The sequence below is a fragment of the Botrytis cinerea genome, chromosome 15, assembly GCF_000143535.2.
Source record: "Botrytis cinerea B05.10 chromosome 15, complete sequence".
Taxonomy (NCBI): domain Eukaryota; kingdom Fungi; phylum Ascomycota; class Leotiomycetes; order Helotiales; family Sclerotiniaceae; genus Botrytis; species Botrytis cinerea.
This window is the reverse complement of record NC_037324.1, coordinates 1,527,457-1,550,063: the sequence shown is the minus strand read 5'-3', so window position 1 is coordinate 1,550,063 and position 22,607 is coordinate 1,527,457. Positions and strand designations below refer to the sequence as shown.

The window sequence follows — 22,607 nt, the reverse complement described above, 5'->3', positions numbered from 1 at the left end:
AAAAGTGGGGGAAACTGCATACTGGAACACACTTCATAGCTTTCAGTAATTCAGGAATAGGCTGAATATAAATACCAATGTAGTAAAATTAAGGAGGCCACAGAATTTCAGTGTGCTGTTGTGAAATTGATTTGAGACTAGACAAACTAAGTGGAACGATGACGTGAATCAGTGCAATCTTGGGCTAATCTTTCGTCTTTCATACACAAAATTGCTCTATATCCCCAGAAAGCACCACTTGCATATAATGATGGTTATTTTGCACAGAGATAGGATATCTGTAATCTAGTAGTGATTTCTCGCCTATCCGGTTTGGGGTAGACGATACACCAAATGTCTTCCGGTAGACCTCAAAGTCACAAGCAAAGAAGACCCATCAAGCATGCCAGCATTCGCTTTGTAGATTCATGGCGATCAATATGTTCACATGCACAAGCCTCGTGAGGAATCGATGATCGGCCATGTCGATATATTTTACTCCGGATAGTATCGCCTTCTCGGGTCTCTGGGCATATCCAAAGTTGAGGGGTAGAAGTAACGACTAGGTTATCAGGTTTATACGATATCCTATGCTTAGTTCGCTGAACTGAAGCTTGAGATCTTGATCTCCTTGGGCATCAAGATCACAATTTCCCCGTCAGCGTCTTTCCAGCACGCATCCCCGTATTTCAGCTTGTTTTCACTAGCACAAAAAAGTATCAGGTATATTTCTTTGACAACCCCACCCCAACAATAAACCCTTACAGTATTCCAATCATTGGTACGTTCAGCTGATATGCCCCACCCCAAATCGCCTTTCGGAATGACGCGAAAAAGGTAAGACCAAAGTCTTTTCTTGAGAAGATCACCGAGATCTTCTGCATGAATGAGCCAATATCCGCGCTCCAATGGGCGACAGGGCCGAGTCTGGAAAGTAGGATTAAAATGTTTCTTTTGCAATCCATTGAAATTTCCACGGTTTGCTTTGATCTTTCTCAATGAAGGCGTAAAGATATCCGTCTCCTTGAAATCACCAGCAGAAGTGGGGGGCGTGAAAGACGGAATTCTGCATGCTCCCAAAGATGCTGCAGACGGCAAGCTCGACATTGGAGGAATGGAGCTTGAAGGAACGGAGCTTGGAACACCGGAAGTTTTTGGTACTCCGGGTGCTGTAGATGTGGGAAGTCTTTGAGGTGCGGGAAGAGTCGCCGACGAAGTTTCAGCCGTGGTATTTGATATTACCAACTTCATCCTCTTGGGGCTCTTGTCTAATGACGATGGAAAATCAAGTCGCTGACGCTTGCTGTGCACATGTTGGGGCAGCGAGCTAGATGATTCTGAAATCTCAGGTGTATCAGATATTGACCCCTTCTTTGGAACTTCAACCAAATTCATGTCTTCATTCGTAAACTCTGCTTCCTCTTCTATCTCTGTAGTTTGACTTGCACGTCGACTTGAAGTATTCGCAGCCTGCCCTGAAGCCTGCATATTATTGAAGCTATCAGAATTTATCGTATTAAGATCATCTGCATCGGAAGTCGCAATTGGAAGTGCATGAACATAATGATATTCAGCTTTATGTCGTCGATAGGGAGGAGAAATCGTTTGGAAACGACGGGGTGGTAGTGAAATGTCAGTGTCAAAATTGGCATGAGCGTTGCCATTTTGAGAGCTAGTAATTGGTATTGCTAGTGGTACTTCAAGGTTTAAGCTACTCTCATCCGTAAACTGTGGTATCCCATTCGCGTCAGGACTATCTTGTGTGCTCTCCTCTTGTTGTTGATGTAGCTCCGAAATCCTCCTTGGAGATGAAAATTGAGCAAGTATTCGATCATTCTCAAGCATGGAATCCTCGATTACACTAGATTCTCTTTTTGGCGCTGGCAATGAATCCATAAATTGACTCCTCCACGGCGTTTTGTGTCCAGGACTTGTTCCCAATTCAAGACGGCTCTGCTCCGGTGTTTCGCCTCCAGACTGTGCTTGCAAGCTCATCAAAGTCCTGCTCCGAGTTCGAAACATGGGAGAATTCCGATTATCCAAAACACTTCGAAAAGACAGTTGCGGCGAGTACATTAGGTCAGATAATTCCTCCTGAGGGACTTCGCGGTGTGCCCCCGGATTCGTCTCTGGCTCTTGGGTTGGTGGACAATAAGATGCATTTTCATCGTATCTCTGCGTTGAATATTGCGACGCTTCAGTCAGACCCTCCAATTCTTCACCATATCCCGTATCGTCTTGAGGAACGTCTCGTAATTGTAGGCTTGTTGCTGATTCGAAATTTAAATAGGCTCTTGCAAATGCTCGGTATTTAGTATCATCTTGGCCTCGACTTGGTGCCGATGTGTGAACCAAGATCTCTACGTTTTCTCTTGATGTGTGAGCCATTATAATCGTAAGTATGTATCTTGTGCATTTTCTTTGATCGCAAGTCTGAAGATCTTAAGAAGTGATATGAGAAATTGAGATGGGACTTTGAATTTAGCCTTCCCTAAAATTGTTGATGGTATGGCAGACAGACGCTCCGACCACACAACCTAGGCTCAGCTAGCTTGAGGCTGAAACTACTGAGTATTCTGAACCCCATGAAAGTCCAGACCATTTCAAGCAAAACAACACAACACCACAAACTCAATTCATTGTAAATTCGCCAGTAGTGCTGCCACTTGGAATGAATTGTTGCTCTTTGTTCATACTTTGATCTTGGAGTTTGTCACAAGTTTGATTTATCAAATGATTTCTATTTACATGCCTAGTAGTTTGTAACTAAAATCCAAAGTCTCAAGAACCTGTGTAGTAAAAGCTTCCCATGATCATCTGGTCCATCATAACATGTACAACTTTCTGGCCAAGCAAAGGGCCAGATCATACCAAGTGGTTTCTTGCTTGAACAGCGGGGAGGTATTAGTATTCAATATTTCTCACTCGTTGATCTGGGTTGGATATTGAATGTATATAGTCAGATAAAACTGCTTGTTGTCTGCACATTGGCGTCCTGTCGACAAGGGCCATTACTCTTTCTTCATGGAAGTCCCTTTTACTTCCAATAAACACCAAAACTTAGGGACTGATACCCACAACCTCTGTCCTTGGGCTGATAAATCACAAGTAACTTGAATACCGTATATTACAAAGCAATTAACACATAATTTTGAGTCACAAAGACATTGAAGGGCGACAAGCAAACGCATTTACTTTTACTAACTTCACCCCAACACAGCACACCACCATTATACCTCCCTTAGTACCAAGTGCCTTCCAAACTCGCAAACCAGGCCTAACTCCCTCTGAATTCAAACCCCTTTACGAGACCAATTATCTACCTCTGCTCGTCTCCCTACCACAAAAGCTACACCTGTAACTACGTTATCCACATCACCACTCTTCTTCATCCCCCGTCACATCAAAGTCGAACTCTCAGGCCAGTGTGTATTATGACATATATTATCAGAATATTGATTATGGGGTATATAGTGATATGGTTTTGAAGACGAGGAAGCATTAAAGGTTCTTGAGAAGGTGATGTTAGGGCCGGTTTCGGGAAGATATTGATGGTGGAAGACCAAGAAAACTTTCAAGGGCCAGGAAGTCTTAAGATCGTGGATCTTGAGGTTTCAGAGTCTGCGTTGAGACCTTCCAAATAGCTAGATATTAGCCTTGAGCAGATGGCATACGCCGATTGAAATGTATGAGGACTAGAAAGCATTTGATCCATGGCACCTTTCATTACTTTGATCTGATTGCCAAGTGAACAGTAGATGAAGAATATCCATTTAGCTTAATTGGCAGTCTATGATTAACACGTATCTACCTAATGTGCATCTGGAATGCAAAGGTACGAGAGTCATTAGATGAGAAATTTAGGATGGCTTCCCTGTATATGATTTTCTAAATTTGACTTTGGCTGGGGGGATCGGAGAACCTATCATTCAATCAATCCTGTGAATGAGACTGCATCTTAGATGATATCAATCTTGATAGGAGTATTGAAGAATTAGTTCAACAAATATAAACCTCAGTAAAGGGGCTCTGACCAAATCAAACGAGAGTCTTTCTTCATCAGGCCGTCACGTGTAAGGTAAGCACAGACTTTGGCCTTAAAATCAAGGCATCATTTGCTATCGCGAACTTTTGCCCCGCTAAGATTTTCCTCCACAAATCGAAATATTCAACGAATTCATTGTTGGAGATTCGAACGTTTCCTCCCTTCCCGCATATCTCAACGTCAATCTTCCGCCGCAATCATGGCACCTATTTCACTATCAGATATCATCTCTGCGCTCCCATCAGAGGACTCATGGGGACCATCCACCACATCAGAAACCACATTAAATGGGGTTCCTTACGCCCCATACTCTAAAGGCGATAAATTAGGTCGCATGGCAGATTGGACCGCTGAAGGAAAAGATGGAAGAGATGGCAGAGGTGGAAGACAGCAATATAACCGAAACTACAGAGGTGCGATTCTTACCTCGCAATCTGTTTGCTATTTGTTTGCGATTTTCTCTACATGCACTGGGAGAAAGTTGGGTATGATATAATTTCTTTGTGCTAACATATTTTTGTGCATCAGATCAACAAGTTTACGGCGCTGGAACTTCCTCATTATTCGCAGTTCAACTCGCTGAGGACGAATCTACCTTCTCTGTTGTCAGCAACACTCGCGATTCTACCAAGACCCGCTTTGGACGTGGAGGACTCGCTCGAGGACGTGGACAACGTGGCGGAAGAGGTGATACCCGTGGTGGCAGAGGTCAATTTCAAAGAGTTGGAGGACGGGGCGGGCAACAAGGCTACAACAGTTATGATACCCGTGGTGGAAGAGGTGGTGCTCGAGGTGGAAGAAAGTTTGGCTGGAAAGATTACGACAAGCCACAAAGAAACCGCGATGCCTCTGTTAACATTAAGCCTGACTGGAAGATGTTGGAGGAGATTGATTTCAACCGTCTCGCCAAGCTCAATCTTGATACCGATGATGGAGAAGATATTGACAGTTATGGTTTCCTTTACTACTACGATCGATCATTCGACAAGCAACCTGTCAAGGCTGCTGAAAGAAAGCTCAACGTGGTCGACCGCGCTTCATACAACGTTACCACATCCTCAGATCCCGTTATTCAAGAACTCGCCGAGAAGGATGAGGCCACCATTTTCGCAACAGACAGCATTCTTTCCATGCTTATGTGCTCTCCTCGTTCCGTCTATCCTTGGGATATCGTTATCGTTCGACAAGGCAACAAAGTGTTCCTCGACAAGAGAGACAACGCTACACTCGATATGGTCACCGTTAATGAGAATGCTGCTGACGCTCCAATGGATGCTTCAGAAGGTAGCAAGGACGCTATTAACCAGCCAAGTGCTTTGGCTGAGGAAGCTACATACATCAACCACAACTTCGCAAATCAAGTCATGAAGGAGAGCGATAGCCAAAAGGTAGAAATGGAGAACGAGAACCCATTCTATAACTCTGCCGAAGAGACCGACCCACCTGCCAGCAAAGCATACAAATACCGTAAATTTGATCTTTCCTTGAACGACGAAGACCCAGTTCACTTGGTTGTAAGAACTGAGCTTGACGCTGTTTCAAAGAACGCCATTAGTGGAGAAGATCAATTCTTGACTGTCAAGGCTCTCAATGAATTCGATTCCAAGGCACAAGGAAGTGGAGGTGCATTGGACTGGAGGACGAAGTTGGTCAGTCAACGTGGTGCTGTTGTTGCAACTGAAATGAAGAACAACAGCTGCAAGCTTGCAAGATGGACAGTTCAAAGTATCATCGCTAAGGCTGATGTCATGAAACTTGGGTATGTATTTGTTACGCCTGTGGTCACTATTCCGTACTAATTCTTGATAGATTTGTTTCCCGTGCCAACCCAAAGCTCAACGATCGTCATGTTGTACTCGGCGTTATTGGCTGGAAGCCACGTGATTTTGCTTCGCAAATGAACTTGTCCCTATCCAACGGATGGGGTATTGTTCGTACCATTGTTGATATGTGCTTGAAGCGTGAAGAGGGCAAGTACGTACTTGTCAAAGATCCTAACAAGCCAATCTTGAGACTGTACCAAGTCCCAGCTGGTAGTTTTGAGGATGATGGAGAACATGATGTAATTGAGGAGAATGTTGAGGAGGATGATTAGATTATGTGTGGTTTCACAAAAAAGTTCCAGCGTTCAATGGTTCTGGGCTGGGCTGGGCTGGGCCTCATGGAGTTATGATAATGCGCATATAACGTAGATAACCGATGACATATGCTATATTTGATGGGTTCGAGAGAACCTTTTACCTTCATACCCTCCTTCCAATAGATTGCAATCTGATCACTTCGCTTGACACAAAGTTCACTAAATTTGTGAGTAAACGATTGCAACGAGTATTAAGCTAACACGCAGGTCAATTCTCCTTTGTTACGCGGTGCTGATTAGACTAAACCTTTTGCGGCCATTGGTATAGCCAATCGGATGTATTTATATTTCAAAGCTTGATGACCAAGCTAGAGTCTAGAATATTATTCTCACCTCACAAGTTAACTACTCTATTTTCTGACCACCCCCTCTTCTGGGCCGCCTTTCAGCACCAAAATCCTCGAAAATCGAGATGACACGGTCAACAATGTACCACGATTCACACTGTAATATTGCTTGAGGGTCTAAAAGCCAAGATTACGAAACCTATGCCGAGGTGTTCGCGTAAGTGCTAGCACGGTGACATGATCTTTATCCCGACGGGCGCTTCTGCGGAAGCGTTGAAATTTAAGGTTTTCAATAGACTTTGTAAAATCGAGTGTAGTGGATCAATATACATTTTCGACACGTCTCACCTCTCAAGTGCAGATTTCCATTCATTCCGATCTGGTTGTTCTCCAATTTAGATTCTTGTACTGGGGGTTGAGTGGTCAGCGATCAATCGCAGCCAGGGACATGAGGACCAGATACAACGGCATTATGTTGCTTTATAAGAATTCGGCGATTACTTTGTAAGATGCTTGAAAGAGGAGTTGATTGCTATTGCTGAGTTGGCAATTGGTGTTAATTCCGTGGGTGGATTTTGGATTTATGGCTGTGAGTATATAATACTTGACGGGTCCCTTCATTTCTTTCGATGTCTGCTTTCATATTTAAATCAAATTGCATTCTACTTTGCTCTGCTACTACAAAGAACAAAACTTCCCCTCTTCTGAAGAATTGGTATTCCAGCACACCACATCTACTGCACAATAAAACTCCAGCTCTTGCACGAAATCCAGACACTTGATCTGCTCAGTGATTCTCCTTTGATCAAACACATATCAAAATTGAAAATGGGCGAATTAATAGACCCTGATGCGTATACTACGCCTTTTTCTATCACCAAATCTGTTCATCGTGATCCTTATTGGGCTATTGATTTTAAAAATCCAGCGAACGATCAATCTGGGAAAATTATTATCATCACGGGAGCTAGTGCTGGTATTGGAGCTGTAAGCTGTGTTTCATATTTTCTGTCATACAATCTTGATTTTCCATTCTAACAGCATCTCAAATCAGGCAGCGGCAAAAGTCTGGGCCGAAGCACATGCATCCGGTATAGTACTCGCAGCTCGTCGAGTCCCGCCCATAGACTCCCTTATCGAGAAACTCCAGCCTATTAGTCCGAAGACCAAGTTTCTTAGCGTGAAAGTCGATATTGCGAATGAAGAAGATGTTAAGAATCTTTATGAGACCGTGCAGAAGGAATTTGGTAGACCTGCTGATGTTCTATTGAATAACGCTGGATTTATGGAATATGGCATGATTGGAGAGACGGAACCAAGTGTTTGGTGGAAGGGATTTGTGAGTTTTCTTTCACGTCGACGTCAATGTCCATCTCGACGAATTGAGATGAGACAATTGAAGAAAACGAAGCTAACTTTTGATGAAACCTAGGAAATTAATCTCAAAGGTCTTTATCATATGACCCACCACTTCATCCGATCCCAACCTTCTCCCAAATCGCCAACTGGCACAATTATTACCCTCTCCTCCGGACGGGCTGGTCTCACAGTACCCGGTGGATCCACATACGATATCTCTAAGCTTGCCGAACAACGTTTAGTCGAACATCTTCACCTCGAACATCCTTCCCTCCGTGTCTTCACTGTGATGCCAGGAATCGTACCGACTGATATGGTGTCGGATGGATTCAAACCATATGCACTCGATCATGCTGATTTGACCGGTATGTTAGCATTGTATCTAGTGCAGGAGAGAGCAGACCATTTAAGGGGAGGAATGGTCGGAGTTAATTGGGATGTTGAGGAAATGGAGGAGTATAGCAAGGAGATTACGGAGAAGAAGGCGTTACAGACTAGTTGGCTTTCTATTTTGCCATTGAATGGTGGAAAGGGACTAGCTGGGTTGAGGGATTAGCTCTAGGTAATTAGTTAGAGTGACAATTGCAGAAGTGGGAGTGTTAAGAAATGATTTGGTGGAATGTTAATTTTGAATTTTGACTTCAAGAATAAGGAGATTAAGCGAAGTAGATCCCCTCCACTTTATGGGGGAGAAAAGGCCATGGTTAATATTGGCGAGCGATACAATAGATCATTGCTCAATGGTTTTATCATTTTCCAAGTTCTCTGTATATTGTGTTACAGCCATGCACCGTGTTTTATCCTTGATTTCCCAGGAACAAATTTCATTCGCTATTTGCATGGCGTCTGATTTGGCTCGTTTCTACCCCGCAATTTCATCAGCCACCCCACCAACCCCTACTCACATAGGTTATACGACTGTCAGATCTCCAGACAGAAAGCCAATCACAACGCACAAGCGAATACGAATGCCATGCTGTTAACCATGATGAAGAAATCTTACAATTCTAACTGTGGTTATATCTATGAAGCGATTTCCCACTCCTTCACTCTACCCTCCTAGCTCAAATTGAAAGATACACATACACCTGATCGATATCAAGATGAACGATCCTCCTCCGCCATATACATCCCGTCCGCCCTCATATACAGAAAGGACACCTCTTCTACATCTCCACCTGCCGACCGAGCCTCGTCCTTATCAAACTCCAGTTCTTAGATCAGACGATGCATCGAGATTCAGAGCAGCTACTTGGATGTCGATTTTTATTATCTCGTTGGTGGGCGCGTTTTATATTGTTCTCACTATGGTGGTGGTGTTCAGTATTTTTTGGCCGAAGGAGGGGGGTTAGTGAACATTAGGAAAGCAGATGAGGATGTGGAATCGGTGGAATTCAGTGAGTCTGGAGGTGCATGAGGATGGAGTTGTTCAAAAAAATAAAATCGGAACGGGACGCACATTTTCATATTGGTTTTGGAAGGGTGTTGAGTTGATCACGATACTTATTCACAATATCGATGATTTCTGAGTTGGTTTGCCGCTTGAACAATACCAGGTTAATGCACAACCAGTCAAATGATAATCACACTGTAATTGTAAGTATGCCTCACATACGACAATGGCTGTGTCACAAAAGCCTATCAAGATAGCGACCGGTGACGGTGTCCAATCCTAGTGTATGATTGTACCCTGTTTTATGCAGGCGGCCGCATTGCGACCGTCACACGGAGGCGCAATACATTTGATGACCATCACCTCAGTCCATGTATCAAGATTAGGACTGTGATTTTCAGCTCCATATGATGGACTAGAATCTCAACATTGCAATCTCGTCGTGAGTCTTTCAATAATCAGCGATTGTGTTGATATCAAGCAAATATGACAACCAAGAATAATGAGGATGGCCCACCACCGCCATATACGCCTGGAAGTCCTCCGACATACTCATACTCGGAATCATCACCTCTTCTTCGAACAGTAACCCGGGATCTTCGCTCGGACTTGGAGAATGGGAATGACAGAAAGAGCAGGAAGCTCTCTAGAATATTGCTCACTGTCATCGGGGCGTTTCTGACTGCACTCATAATTCTCGGCTCGGGTTTCTTGTTGGTATCTATCATTTGGAAAGCTGCAACCGTCGTGAATGTTAAGATTGGAATTATTGGTGCTGGACCTGCGGGGGTTGGCGCGGTTCAGGGTGTGAGAGATGGGATTTCACGGTTTAGCCAGGAGTTCAAAGATCGAAATGTTGATGTGCAAGTTGAGATTGTGTTATATGAAGAGAAGACGAGAGTTGGCGGCAGGATGGTGGTCGAGGATACAGATGGCGTGGAGCTTGAGGCTGAAGATGTTGCGAGTGGAGCATTTAATGGAAAGCTATTGAGTATTATTGGCAGGATGGAGGATGTGAAGGTGCAAAACGATGTTGCTATTGAAAGCGAAAATCTTGGAATGGGAAAGGTTGGATAGTAAGTGTACACTGCTTTACTATCTCAAATGTGTTCAAACAATGAATTAACAACTGACATTGGCAGTTTCAACGGAAACAATATCGTTACCGAAACATACCGACCTTATGCTACCACTCCCTGGAAGCATTATCTCTATCTCCTGTTCAGATATGGTCCTTCTACCTGGCACGCTCCAAGAATTCCAACAGGCACCATGAAGTTCTTTCATAATTTCCTCCCTAAACTCGACACTATAGGGGTATCATCTGTCAGAGATCTGACCACCATAATGTCCAACAAATATAGATACACCCCATTTAGCCTTCCCGCAACCGCAAGACTGAAGAAAAATGGAGTCGGAGGAAATTATGTACGAGACATACTAGCCCCTCAAGTTCGTCGTCATACTGGACAGTTGATTGGGCAGATGAGTGACTTAACACTAAGCATTGCACTTGAGCGAGAAGAATCCGGGTCTACGAAGGCGATAAATCATGGATTCTATCAAATGGCAATGGAGAGGGCATTCAAAGAGAACAAAGCAAAACTAAATCTCGCTACAAAAGTGATCCAGGCTCGCTGGGAAGAAGTCATCGGAAATCATGCAAAGTGGGTGATACAATGGGAAAACTCAGCACATAATGAGGTCGTCCCAGGCACCGAAGAGTTTGATAAAATTATCATTGCCGCGCCGTTCAACTACACAGAATTGCTAGGAGAAACACAGGACGGCAAATCACTTTACCCTCGCGACGATACCCAGGATCCCGAATACCAACCCCTATACATCACATTCTTCACCACCTCCTCACTCCTCACTTCATACCTCAAGAACGCACGATCGCCCCTACCCGCACAACTCCTACCCATCCTTGATCCAAAACAACCCTCTACATCCCCCTTCAACTCACTCATCGAACTTTCTCTTCTCCGCACCATTCACCATCCTCCGCAAGCACCAAATCCCACCCCCCAGCAATATCTCCACCGTCTCCTCTCCTCCCAACCCATCACCCCCACTTCCTTCACCAGCATCCTCCATCTCCCCAACACAACGCAGATCGAAACTTGGAATCAGCAGGAGATTCGCCACGCGTATCCGCACACACAAACGTTCCTCCCAGACACAACAGAAGACAAGGGATCTCTGAAACTTGGAGATCATATATGGACGACGAGGGGGATAGAGGGGGTACTGGGGAGCTTGGTGGAGGGGGCGTGGAACGGGGGGAGGATGGTCGGGGAGAATATCGCGAGGGAGATTTTGGAGGAGGTGGAGGCGAAGTTTGGACGGGTGTGAAGAGGGGGTATTCGTAGGATTTTATATATATATGTGTGTGGTTTATAGGAAGATAGGCTGAGAACTGCGGGACGGGGTGGATTATAATAATACATATGATACTGATCAGACAGCAAAGCAATCATTTATTTCTTTCTTTCTCTGACTACCCACTTAATCCTCGAATACAGAATACCAATATCAATACCAATACCTCATATCGAATAACTAACTCTATATACATATACATATATATATACATGTATTCCCAACAAACTAATCGCCACTAACAATTTTCCATTCACCGATTCAAGAACCCCCCCCCCCCCCCCCCCAAAAAAAAGCAAAAGGGAAAAGGAAACAACGAGATGAAAACCAAATATCGGAATTTTATAGAAATTAATTCATCTATCATATCATATTATATTATATCATATCATAGTAGTATATATACATACATACATACATACATCAATCAGATCAACTGATTAATATATACCCCGTGACTCCCTCCGTAACCGTAACCGTAACCGTAACTCCGCTACCGAATCTTTCGATGCCCGGCCCGGCTCTATCCATTCCATTCCATGCAATCCTAGACCAATCCACCCTATATAATCCCGCCTTCTGTTTTCGGCTACCAAACTACATACACTAAATACATTTTCCCCCTCTAAACCTCTAAACCTCCAACTCCCTAATCCTATAAAGCCCGTCATCCTCCCTCCTCCTCCTCCCCTCAGCATCTCCCCCCGCAACCCTCCCCCCCACCATCCACAACCCCACCACGACCGCCACCCCCCCTACAAACCCAAAAATTCCAACTCCATACCCCGTATCCTTCAATCCCATGACCCCACCCATCTCGTCGCCCATGCCCTGCTCGATCCAACTCGGCATCGCTACGATCAAAACCCCCGTAAACAAATTTTGCAAAACGGCATGAGCTCTATCCAAGCCCCCTCTCCCTCTCTGACCCTCTCCCTTCCCACGATCATCCATACCCTGTTGAATCGCCAGGTATTTCTCCACCGCGAATCCCAGGATCGCCGCTCCCGCCACCAAAACACCAAAGATTAAACTGATCACCTTGAGACTACATTCCATACCCGGATCGGAGACTACGAAGACGGTGGAGCTGACTTTCGTGGCTTGGGGGATGAGGGTTGTGGATACGTATTGTGAGAAGGCGATGGTGCCTGTGGTGAAGAGGATCAGACCGGGGATTGCAATGCGGAGGGCGCTGGTTGGGGTTCCTCCGCGGACTTTTTCGGAGGAAGGAATGATGGGTTTGCCCGGGGAGACGATGGATAAGAGACCGTAGGATATGATGGAGAGAACGAAGGGTCCGATGAAGATATATCCTACTTGACTTGGGAAGATGAATAGTGGTGAAGCGGAGAGAAAACTCGAGAGAGTTAGTGCAAATGCGTACGCTGATGCGATTGGTAGTGAAGCCATGACGAATGTAAGAAGTGTGATGGGAGAGACAAGTTTCTTGAGTGGTCTTAATAAGTCTTCTTTGGAAGGATTGCCCCAATATGGCATGAGATGTAATGTTTTCCACCAAGATTGCAAGGATATGGTAGGGAGAGATGTAGGAGGAGTAGGATGAGAAGTGCGATAGAAAGATGTTTCCGGAAAGGCGACGATCAAGAGGAAAATCGAAATGGCTTGAATGATGTTCACTACCATGATTTGATTTCCGTACCCATCAATTGTCTGGCTTAGATATCCACCGACAATAGGGGTTCCCCATGTGAAAAAGACATCTATTGTTGAGAGGATGTTTAGGCGAGTGGGGAGTTGTGATTCCTATTTTCGTTAGTATGTTTCTTTAAGTTTGAATAATTTCCCTGCTTGAGCTTTTCCGCTTCCAGAACTAGTGATTCGACAGAAAAGAGCCTGAGGTAATACTCACAAAGTACATTTCTGCCATGGCACCTCTAGCCAACGCTTCAAAAGCTCCCCATCCTACTCCCTGCAGCATTCTCCCTCCCAGAAACTGACCATAACTCTGAACATGCATATTCCACAAACTACCGACCAACATCAAAGCCGCGGCAAAAATGAAAATCCCTCTCTTTCCCACTTTCATATTCAGTATTTCCCAGAATGGACTGCTGATCGCAGAGAAAATGAATGCAACTCCTGTTAACAATGCAGTTTGAGTAGATGAGATCGAGAACTGCGCTGTGATGACTGCATTTACAGAAACGAACATTAGGCGTTGCATGCCTACTATTGAGAAAGCAAGGCACAGAGTGAAGAATGCGAGATTTTTGCGATGAGGACACCAGTTCTGTAGTGTGTTAGTATCACTCGCTTCGAAGATTTTGCAATACGTTTTATTCGATACCAAATGGCAAACAACAGAAATAGAATACATACCAAAGGATCCATATTTGAATCATGACTAAACTTCTCGTCTTCCCACTCTTCCATATCCTTCTCAAAATCAAAAGGCTTAACCTTTTCCACAAATGTTTTTAAAGTCCCTTCATCCATCTTTGGAAAGCCCTCAACTTTCTTCTCTCTCGCATTCGCATTATTTCCTGACCAAAACTTTAATTTTCCACTGATAGTATCCCTCCTCAATTTTCCTTTCATCCCATCATCAATTCCACTTTCGTCATCCCCTTTTCTTGAGTGTTCGGATTTTTGAAGAACAGGTTGTGGTTCAGTTATAGATGCCATGATTCCCGTTCGCTGTCAAGTGTTCTCGCAATTCGTTTAATCGATTCGATGCCAATTAAGTGCCTCTTAGAATCTTCTATCTTTGATGTGTTTCCCTTCATATATTTTTGATCCAACTCGCTTGTACAGTCGTCAAATCGTGTTGAATTATTCGATGTAATCTCCCTTCTCTTCTCCTTTTCTCTCAATCTCTTAATCTCAAATGAATGTCGTGCGATCTCTCAAAAACCGCCTACAAAATGTAAAGTAAAGGAATGACTTTGAAAATAAAAGAAGAAAAAAAACTACACAAGAAACAGATCTAGAAACCCAACTGACCGTCTAGCAGTCTTAAAGAGTAGATGTCAAAAATAGAAAAAATGGGAAAATAATTATCAAAGGCATGAATGTCATAAAAGCATCAAGAAGACCAAGAGAAATTTGCAGACAATGCGTACAAGTAAGTGAACTCGAACTCGAGACGAACAATTATTCCGTACACTCAACTGCGCCTCAGCGCATAATGAATCCCATTCGAATCCACATCACATACAATCTCATACGTTCCGATTTCCGTATAACCCCCATTGACGCGAATATGAGCTAATTTTCTGATATTTCATAGGGCTTAAATTCATGCACTTGCATTTTCAGACGAGTTAGCTTCCCGAGGTTCCTGAAATATACCATTCTCATCCAATCGTAACCCTTGCAGCGATCAAAACCTAGCTCGCAGCTTGAGGTCTAGTACTAAAAGGGGAATTTCTAATTCAGATCAAACCCAAACCGTGGCAGCTGCGTTTGGAATGATCGACACGTTTCATCTTGAATGTGCCGCACTGGCGCGGTAGTTGCTCGGACTCGTATATTTTGATGAAGATTCGGTCGAATTGCAGCGAGGAATCACGTTGCGTACATGGACCCGGACGTCCTGCCGTCTGGCGACTACTAATTAGATGGTACTGGTATGTGTGTAAAGAAGATTGATCTTAGCACCGCGATCAGTGCGAGATGACCTCCACCATTTCATAGATGGACCAAGGACAGAGTACATAAGTGGTATCTCCCTGTGCGTTGAGCCACCTACCTTTCCTTCAAATTAAATTCATTCTCCTTCTGCAGGGCCAGCTCGAAATATACCAGCCAGACTTGCAGATTTCGCTCTTCCTCGTTTAACACCAGCCATGTGTCACTCTACCATTTTCAAGCTCCGCGAAATAGTTGAGGTATAGAGCGTCACCTCAACTCTCCACGGTATAAGTATTTGTGGAGGCGTATCAACCGTCGCATTCTTCGAGATTTGCTAAGGAATACCAGACCATTCCAGAATTTCTACATCTCTGTACAATGATATCTTGAATAAAATCAACATGCATGTTGTCGTCTCAGACTCAGGAACGTGGGAGTTGTCAGACTGCAGATCAAAACCAAGCCCGTGCACTCCTTCCTATCAGTATCCGTAACCGAGGCATCAGCAACCTTCCTCATAGAGCTTTATCAAATTGTGATATCTACTATCAATGGTGTCATTCGACATGGGACCCGAGTCTTCTTCTTATCAGTTCAAATTCCATTCATAAACAAGTAACTGTCGTCCTTCGATGCCCTTCTTGATTCTCTTCTACAAGATTTAATCCTCTCAATGCTAAGAAAAATGGCATCAGAAGCCGCAGCTCGTACCTTCTTCTCCTCTCCTTACTTCGCTGTCGTAGGCGCCTCTTCGGACCCTGCAAAGTTTGGACATAAAAGTAAACCACCATGATTTCTTGCATTTATACTGGAATCCAAGTGTCCATCTTCATTTTCTGCAGCTTTAAACTAACACTTTCCCCCCATAGTATTCGCATGGTACACGGCCTACGGTCTTCCAGCAACTCCTATCAACCCCTCCTCCCCCTCCATTAAAGTCGGTTCCACCGATTACTCCACTCTTCCCTCAATCTCCGCTCTCCCCCATCCAACCGAGACCGGTGTCTCTATCATCACTCCTCCAAAAATCACAAAGAAAGTCTTGGAGGAGGCAAAAGCTCTGGGAATCAAGAGTGTGTGGTTGCAGCCCGGAACATATGATGATGAGATTCTAGGATTTGCTTTGAAAGAGTTTGAGGGTGGGGTTGGAGGTGAGGAGGGGGGAACCGTAGGAGGAGAGGGCTGGTGTGTTTTGGTTGATGGAGAGAGAGCTGCTAAGGCTGCCGGTAGAGATTTGAAGCTGTGAGGAGAGGGAAAGTTGGCTCGGACTAGTAATGAGGGTGATATGCTATAAACACTCGTGTTGAATTTCACCTACTTTCCTCAATTTGAAATATAGATTGTTTCGGAATCTGGAGAGCTTTGAGAGACATCTAGGGATAAGTCTCAACTTGGAGTAACTACAACCTTGGCCTGACATATTCGCGACGTTTGAGAATCATATATGGCAAGCCGTCATTATCATTTCCCACCATGTAACTAAATTGGTGAATTTCCGCTTCGACACGAATCACATCCTGCTGTGAAGTCAACGAAGATGAAAATGAACAGCTTCATTCATTTACTTGGTTGTTCCAAGGGAATCAAGACGAGTATCTCATCTAAAGTGTATCCATCATGACTGTACTTGAAAAGACCAGACATTCGGATCCTGGCCCGTAAACTCATTGGTGTACAAACCTGCAATAGCACAGTCTCATTGCACAAGCATTGGAGACCGCTTTGAGGTGATACCTGACCTTTCAAGCAAAAGCTTCAATGAGAGCAAGAAGTTTATGTTTCATTTCTTTCTCTTGTATCCACTCACTCTTCTACAAGCAAGATGAACGTCAGGCATCTTTCACTCCTCTATTGTAGTTTTCACGAGAAAGCTACCACATCAAACGATCGATGTTGTCTCTTACACCTTCACAGTGCGCGGAGTCTAATTCCGAGTCCAGCTTTCTCAATGCAGTATCACCGTCGCCCTCTGCATCTCCCACAAACTTCGATGCCGCAGCAGATGAACATACACTTGCAGCCTATCGGCCACCAAAGCAAATACTCAAAGCTCGTCCTGGTAAACGCACAAGTCGTACAAGAGAGCAAGAGAACATCAATCATGATTGAAAATCATCTCCTGTACCGCCCTCGTCGTACTTTGTATCCCACGAACACAGAACCAACAGCCGAATCGGACACATAGCCAGCAGCCACCTGAATCTCGCCATCGCATCCTCTGGAAAAGTGCACAATCTCGTAATTAAATGTCTTTCCCACAAATTAGATGTATTGGATCTCTGGCAATTCTTCACCATTCAGCAAAAGTCGAGAGCAGAAAGCAATCGTGAAATCTACACTCGAAGATTGTGAATTTCAAGGATCTAGTAGATTTCGTGATACAAACCGTCTTCCCTATTCCGTCGCCTCTTTCCAAATATGATGTATGTGTGGCCAATTGTCTATTTTTCTCCATCACCACGTACGTTCTTTCCGTCCCGCGAGAAAATATCCCGCCACTAATAGCGAATATCCATTGATTGGGCGATTGTTCAGCTGCGAAGTGAATTTCCTTTCTTTTTCTTCACTTGTGCTCTCTGGGGTTTTGTCGTGGTCACTTTGATCAGACTTCATAAATTCATTTGCAAGTCAGAAGAATCATCCTTCTGGACTCACTTTGGGTTCTTGTTTTTCCCCTCTTTGGTTTCTACCACGCATCCCTTTTCACTTTCGTCAAATCGCGACAGCATCACAAGTCGCAGTATAATTGACTCGGTTCTTTGTAACTGTCATATCTATTTCACCACTCTGGCGTCTTTGATACAAATTTGATCATGTCGAAAAATGTGCCAGTCGAGTCTGGCGATCTGGGCAGTGGCGATGATGTCCCTGCGACAATTGCTCCACCTCCTCGACCATTCTCCCCAATAGATACTACATATCAAGGCGCGTCTGATGCTGAAACGGGCACTGCTATATTTGCTCCAGATCGAGCTGATGAAAATCTTACTCGGCAGTTGAGAGGCCCAGAGCTATCCAACATTGTTTCTTGGGAGAGCGATACTGATCCATTGAATCCTATGAATTGGTCTAATACTAAGCGATGGGCTAATACGGGAGTTATCTCTGTTATGACTTTCTCCACGTAAGTGATGTCCTGTTTCATCTCACTTCAATCTGCTAATGCTTTACAGTCCTCTTGCATCCACCATGTTTGCTCCTGGAGTTCCTCTCGTGATGGAAGAATTCCAGTCTACGGATATGATTTTACAAACTCTAGTCGTTTCAATCTTTGTCCTTGGTTTTGCCGCCGGTCCCATCATTGCTGCGCCGATGTCAGAATTGTATGGCCGGAAACCAGTTTATCTGACTGCTAATTTCTTGTTCTTGATGTTCACACTTGGCTGCGGGTTGTCAACTGATCTCAACATGCTTATTGTCTTTCGATTCTTGGCAGGATGTGCTGGAGGAACACCCACTGCACTCGGCGGTGCGAGTATCGGCGATATGTTCCATCGAGACCAACGCGGGCTGGCAATGGCTCTTTGGGGAATGGGACCTTTGATGGGACCAATTGTCGGACCAATCGTAGGAGGTGTACTTGCGGCAAATGCTGGATGGCGTTGGGCTTTTTGGTTGGAAGCTATTATTGCCTGTGTGACGTTGATTGGAGGATTTTTTCTCTTGCAAGAAACCTATCCGGTTGTGATTCTAGAGAGAAAGACGAAACGAATTATCAAGGAAACAGGAAATACGGCGAAAGTATCGGCGCTTCATCATACGGATACGCCAATGGTACATTTCACCAATGCTATAGTTCGACCTTTGAAGACGTTATTTCGTTCCCCAATCGTTTTTCTTCTCTCGGTATACTATGCCGTTCTTTTCGGGTACTTGTATCTGTTCATCACGACATTCCCATTCACCTTTTCCAATCAATATCATTTTTCGCTTTCGCTTACTGGGCTTGCATACTTGGGTCTCGGATGTGGTATTGCCATTGGACTGTTCATATCTGGAAAGGTATCCGATCCGATTTTCAAACGGTTAACGGAAAAGAATGGCGGGATTGCAGAACCGGAATATCGGTTACCTGCGCTGATGCTTACGAGTCCGCTCATTGCGATAGCGCTTTTTGTTTATGGATGGACGGCGGAAAAGAAAATCCATTGGATTGTTCCGATTGTTGGAACGAGTTTCTTTGGGATTGGTATGATTCCTGCCTTTGTAAGTTTCTTGCTGCCCTCTCCTTCTCCCCTGTTTTCTCATCTCTCATGAGGATATAAGTAAATGCATACTAAGAACCCAAAACACAGCTTTCAATAAATATGTACCTAGTCGATAGTTTCCCTACATATGCAGCATCGGCAATCGCAGCAACGAAAGTTTTCCAATCTATCGGTGGCGCTTTCTTGCCTTTAGCAGGCCAGCCTTTATACTCGACTTTGGGATTGGGTTGGGGTAATAGTGTATTGGGATTTATAGCGCTGGCTTTCTTTCCGGTGCCGATATTGTTTTTTAGATATGGTGCTTGGTTAAGGGAGAGGGGGGTGGTGAAACTTTGATAGGGTGGTGCGCGGTGCGTGTAGAAACTCTAGAGGAAGATGGTTGGAGGAGATGGGGAGGAGTTTGTATGGTGGTGTGTGCAAGTTAGAAGAAATGAGATGAGATGAGATGAGATGAGGATATAGTGGAAATAGGAATGGGAAACGGTGTAATTTTATCAAAAGATACCTTGAATTAGTTTAATATATATATATATATATATATGTGTGTGTGTGTGTGTGTGTATATAGATTCAAAACTGGCAGTAGATGGATTTGAGGAAGAGAGATATTTGGTACTTGATACCTAGTAATTATCATACCTCTAATAGTATAACTAATACAGTTAGTTATACCTAACTAACAGACCTCAATTCATTCATCTGATGACTATACTAATGCATATTTAGACATAGAGATATTCATATTCATATTGATATTGATATCTGAGGATTTGCTCATTGTAGAATGTATAACTTGGAAAAACTTTTGTTAATGTTTAGAGGGAAGGCGAGGGGAGATGAATAGTCAGGGTAGATAGGGTAGAATGGATTTATTGATATTTGGTTTGTATGTGTGTGTATGTGTGTGTATGTATGTATGTGAGTTCTCGTTATGGAAATAGGTGTTAGGGAGGGAGAGAGAGAGAGAGAGATAGATAGTTAGATAGATAGTTAGATATCTATCTCAATAGAAAGTTAAATATTGTGTATATATATATATATTTGAGGTCTGGGTTGATTGTAGATTTGGTTTGGTTTGGTTTGTTTTGTTTTGTCTAGATAATAAGGGAAGTTGTGTTTGCATGGTGGGATGGGAAAGGATGGGAAAGGATGGGAAAGGGGGAGATATCTGGTGGGTTTGGGAGGCTTGCTGTGATGTGGTGGGATGTTGTGGTGTGATGTGATGCTTGAATCTTTTGGTTCTGGGTTGGAGAGGTGCGATGAGAGTTGCGATGGATGAGTAGGTAGGTAGATGGATAATTGGTGCTGACTGCTTGACTGCTTGACTGCCAGACTGCTCGTTCTGTCATATACAGTAACCATGCCATCCATATACATACATGTCTGTCTAGGTTAGAGAACTCCCGAATCCGATATCCGATATCGCAAGAGTGAGATGCGGAATCGCATGTTGTTTTCGGAGGGGGGGTTGGAATTGGGATTGTGGGATTGGATGGGTGTAAGTGCTTATTGATGTGATGTTATGGTCTGGGATAGCTGGTGAGGATATATATATATATATTGGGTGGAAAGAGAAAGAGAAAGAGAAAGAGAAAGAGAAAGAGAAAGAGAAAGAGAAAGAGAAAGAGAAAGAGAAAGAGGAGTGATGTAATATAATCACCTGATCATTCAAAGATCATTGAGAATATTTGGCCCATTGGTACCGCAATTGAATTGGGGGCTCTGCTACAAATTGGTAGATTGTTTAATTCATCTCAGACGGGATATCTATTCTACCAAGCACTTTAATCTTTTCAGGACCGGGTTACAGAGTTAGTAAAATGGCTACTTTTGCGTGGGTTTCTCTTCTTTCTTCTCTATCTTCTAAATTCCTTCCTGCTAACCTTAACTTACAGACACAAAACCTTCTCCGCAGCATCGTACGCCGCATTCCGTCCCTCCTATCCCCAAAGTTTCTACACCAAAACCATCAACTATCATATCGGGCCTCGCTCTACGCTGCTCGATCTAGGTTGTGGTCATGGAGTCGTCAGCCGAGCGCTCGCTCCGCATTTCGAAAAAGTCTACGGTACGGATCCCAGCGCGGTGATGATAAATCAGGCGCGAAAGATCGCAGCTGAGAGTGACACCGCGGGGAATGTACAGTGGAGACAGGCGTCGGCGGAAGATCTCGATTTTGTCGAGGATGGGAGTTTGGATATGGTGGTGGCGGGACAGGCGGCGCATTGGTTTGATTTTCCGCGGGTGTGGGGATTGGTGAGGAGGAAGTTGAGGGTGGGCGGGACGGTGGCGTTTTGGGGGTACAAGGATAATTTGTTGGTGGATTTTCCGGCGGCGACGGAGGTGCTGGATCGGTATTGTTATGGGGAGGGAGAGAGGTTTATGGGGAGGTTTTGGGAACAGCCGGGGAGGGAGAGGTTGAGGGATTTGTATAGGGATGAGGTGATGAGGCCGCCGGGGGATGGGTTTGGGGATGTGGAATTCGCGAGGTATGAGCCTGGGTTGAGGGGGACGAGGAGTGGAGAGGGGATTGCAGAGGGTGGGGTGGTGATGGGGAAGAGAATGAAGTTGGGAGAGTTGGAGGGGTATTGGAGGACGTTTAGTGCGTTTCATGGGTGGCAGAGGGAGAATCAGGAGAGGAAGAGGAGGGAGGAGGGGGAGGAGGGGAGTGGTGATTTGATTGATGAGATGTTTGAGGAGATGTTGGAGGTGGAACCGAAGTTGAGAGCGAGGGAGGGTGAGGATTGGAGGGATGTGGAGGTAGAGACGGAGTGGGGAACGGTGATTTTGTTGGCGAGAAAAAAATAGGAGGTTTGCTTATGTATGGGGGGATGGTTGAAAGAATTCGGAATTGGTTGGAATGCGAGTTGGTCCTTCTGTATGAGGTGATATATCACATGAGATATTGGATGCAGTGCTTCATAATAGATCAGATCAACTCTTTTACTCGCTGTGAAACTTTCATATCTTGGGCAAATGAAGCAGAGTATAGATTCTTGTTCTTTCGAGAAATCTACGATGCAATGTAGCTTTTGTACCCAAGGATCTCGTAAATCTCACGTCATGACAGCGACAGTGATATAATATACTATTCGGGAGTTTTCGATGGGACTCATAATCAAGTACTCCTGTTAATCAGTCTCTCCGGCCCTTGGAAAGAATACTTACTCAAAGAATAGTTCAGAGTGAGAGTAGGTATCATGTGGCTGTGAATA

The 22,607-nt window shown here is 44.3% G+C and overlaps 8 protein-coding genes across 8 annotated transcripts; 6 read left to right on the top strand and 2 right to left on the bottom strand.

Annotated features, from left to right (window-relative positions):
• Positions 1-22: 22 nt before the first annotated feature.
• BCIN_15g04500 (hypothetical protein) lies at positions 23-2,471 on the bottom strand. Its single transcript, XM_001548448.2, has one exon. It carries the CDS (start codon positions 2,365-2,367, stop codon positions 574-576), a length of 1,794 nt encoding a protein of 597 aa, XP_001548498.2. The 5' UTR covers positions 2,368-2,471; the 3' UTR covers positions 23-573.
• Positions 2,472-4,140: 1,669 nt separating this feature from the next.
• On the top strand, positions 4,141-6,501 carry BCIN_15g04490 (hypothetical protein). The gene is made up of 3 exons (XM_024697639.1): positions 4,141-4,437; positions 4,553-5,783; positions 5,834-6,501. The coding sequence occupies exons 1-3, from the start codon at positions 4,224-4,226 to the stop codon at positions 6,117-6,119; spliced, it is 1,731 nt and encodes a 576-aa protein (XP_024553455.1). The 5' UTR covers positions 4,141-4,223; the 3' UTR covers positions 6,120-6,501.
• Positions 6,502-6,966: 465 nt separating this feature from the next.
• On the top strand, positions 6,967-8,562 carry BCIN_15g04480 (hypothetical protein). The gene is made up of 3 exons (XM_001548451.2): positions 6,967-7,438; positions 7,506-7,790; positions 7,884-8,562. Exons 1-3 carry the CDS (start codon positions 7,280-7,282, stop codon positions 8,364-8,366), a joined length of 927 nt encoding a protein of 308 aa, XP_001548501.1. The 5' UTR covers positions 6,967-7,279; the 3' UTR covers positions 8,367-8,562.
• Positions 8,563-8,663: 101 nt separating this feature from the next.
• BCIN_15g04470 (hypothetical protein) lies at positions 8,664-11,856 on the top strand. The gene is made up of 2 exons (XM_001548452.2): positions 8,664-10,279; positions 10,346-11,856. The coding sequence occupies exons 1-2, from the start codon at positions 9,690-9,692 to the stop codon at positions 11,559-11,561; spliced, it is 1,806 nt and encodes a 601-aa protein (XP_001548502.1). The 5' UTR covers positions 8,664-9,689; the 3' UTR covers positions 11,562-11,856.
• A 74-nt stretch (positions 11,857-11,930) lies between these two features.
• On the bottom strand, positions 11,931-14,712 carry BCIN_15g04460 (hypothetical protein). Its single transcript, XM_024697638.1, has 3 exons — positions 13,932-14,712; positions 13,462-13,842; positions 11,931-13,355 (listed from the first exon to the last, which is right to left on the bottom strand). Exons 1-3 carry the CDS (start codon positions 14,235-14,237, stop codon positions 12,222-12,224), a joined length of 1,821 nt encoding a protein of 606 aa, XP_024553454.1. The 5' UTR covers positions 14,238-14,712; the 3' UTR covers positions 11,931-12,221.
• Positions 14,713-15,705: 993 nt separating this feature from the next.
• BCIN_15g04450 (hypothetical protein) lies at positions 15,706-16,800 on the top strand. Its single transcript, XM_001548454.2, has 2 exons — positions 15,706-15,964; positions 16,055-16,800. Exons 1-2 carry the CDS (start codon positions 15,859-15,861, stop codon positions 16,429-16,431), a joined length of 483 nt encoding a protein of 160 aa, XP_001548504.2. The 5' UTR covers positions 15,706-15,858; the 3' UTR covers positions 16,432-16,800.
• Positions 16,801-17,866: 1,066 nt separating this feature from the next.
• BCIN_15g04440 (hypothetical protein) lies at positions 17,867-20,037 on the top strand. The gene is made up of 3 exons (XM_001548455.2): positions 17,867-18,309; positions 18,359-19,391; positions 19,481-20,037. The coding sequence occupies exons 1-3, from the start codon at positions 17,999-18,001 to the stop codon at positions 19,727-19,729; spliced, it is 1,593 nt and encodes a 530-aa protein (XP_001548505.1). The 5' UTR covers positions 17,867-17,998; the 3' UTR covers positions 19,730-20,037.
• Positions 20,038-20,903: 866 nt separating this feature from the next.
• BCIN_15g04430 (hypothetical protein) lies at positions 20,904-22,530 on the top strand. Its single transcript, XM_024697637.1, has 2 exons — positions 20,904-21,226; positions 21,288-22,530. Exons 1-2 carry the CDS (start codon positions 21,213-21,215, stop codon positions 22,198-22,200), a joined length of 927 nt encoding a protein of 308 aa, XP_024553453.1. The 5' UTR covers positions 20,904-21,212; the 3' UTR covers positions 22,201-22,530.
• The last annotated feature ends 77 nt before the right edge of the window (positions 22,531-22,607 follow it).

What these genes read in the sequence shown, in the direction of transcription:
- BCIN_15g04500 (XM_001548448.2), bottom strand. Translation starts at nt 2,367, where the DNA reads ATGGCTCACACATCAAGAGAAAACGTAGAGATCTTGGTTCACACATCG.
- BCIN_15g04490 (XM_024697639.1), top strand. Translation starts at nt 4,224, where the DNA reads ATGGCACCTATTTCACTATCAGATATCATCTCTGCGCTCCCATCAGAG. An exon ending in ATATAACCGAAACTACAGAG is followed by an intron (nt 4,438 to 4,552) that starts GTGCGATTCTTA and finishes TTTGTGCATCAG; the next exon opens with ATCAACAAGTTTACGGCGCT. An exon ending in GCTGATGTCATGAAACTTGG is followed by an intron (nt 5,784 to 5,833) that starts GTATGTATTTGT and finishes AATTCTTGATAG; the next exon opens with ATTTGTTTCCCGTGCCAACC.
- BCIN_15g04480 (XM_001548451.2), top strand. Translation starts at nt 7,280, where the DNA reads ATGGGCGAATTAATAGACCCTGATGCGTATACTACGCCTTTTTCTATC. An exon ending in CTAGTGCTGGTATTGGAGCT is followed by an intron (nt 7,439 to 7,505) that starts GTAAGCTGTGTT and finishes ATCTCAAATCAG; the next exon opens with GCAGCGGCAAAAGTCTGGGC. An exon ending in GTGTTTGGTGGAAGGGATTT is followed by an intron (nt 7,791 to 7,883) that starts GTGAGTTTTCTT and finishes GATGAAACCTAG; the next exon opens with GAAATTAATCTCAAAGGTCT.
- BCIN_15g04470 (XM_001548452.2), top strand. Translation starts at nt 9,690, where the DNA reads ATGACAACCAAGAATAATGAGGATGGCCCACCACCGCCATATACGCCT. An exon ending in GGAATGGGAAAGGTTGGATA is followed by an intron (nt 10,280 to 10,345) that starts GTAAGTGTACAC and finishes TGACATTGGCAG; the next exon opens with TTTCAACGGAAACAATATCG.
- BCIN_15g04460 (XM_024697638.1), bottom strand. Translation starts at nt 14,237, where the DNA reads ATGGCATCTATAACTGAACCACAACCTGTTCTTCAAAAATCCGAACAC. An exon ending in ATTCAAATATGGATCCTTTG is followed by an intron (nt 13,843 to 13,931) that starts GTATGTATTCTA and finishes AACACACTACAG; the next exon opens with AACTGGTGTCCTCATCGCAA. An exon ending in CCATGGCAGAAATGTACTTT is followed by an intron (nt 13,356 to 13,461) that starts GTGAGTATTACC and finishes TAACGAAAATAG; the next exon opens with GAATCACAACTCCCCACTCG.
- BCIN_15g04450 (XM_001548454.2), top strand. Translation starts at nt 15,859, where the DNA reads ATGCTAAGAAAAATGGCATCAGAAGCCGCAGCTCGTACCTTCTTCTCC. An exon ending in TGCAAAGTTTGGACATAAAA is followed by an intron (nt 15,965 to 16,054) that starts GTAAACCACCAT and finishes TTCCCCCCATAG; the next exon opens with TATTCGCATGGTACACGGCC.
- BCIN_15g04440 (XM_001548455.2), top strand. Translation starts at nt 17,999, where the DNA reads ATGTCGAAAAATGTGCCAGTCGAGTCTGGCGATCTGGGCAGTGGCGAT. An exon ending in TCTGTTATGACTTTCTCCAC is followed by an intron (nt 18,310 to 18,358) that starts GTAAGTGATGTC and finishes AATGCTTTACAG; the next exon opens with TCCTCTTGCATCCACCATGT. An exon ending in TTGGTATGATTCCTGCCTTT is followed by an intron (nt 19,392 to 19,480) that starts GTAAGTTTCTTG and finishes CCCAAAACACAG; the next exon opens with CTTTCAATAAATATGTACCT.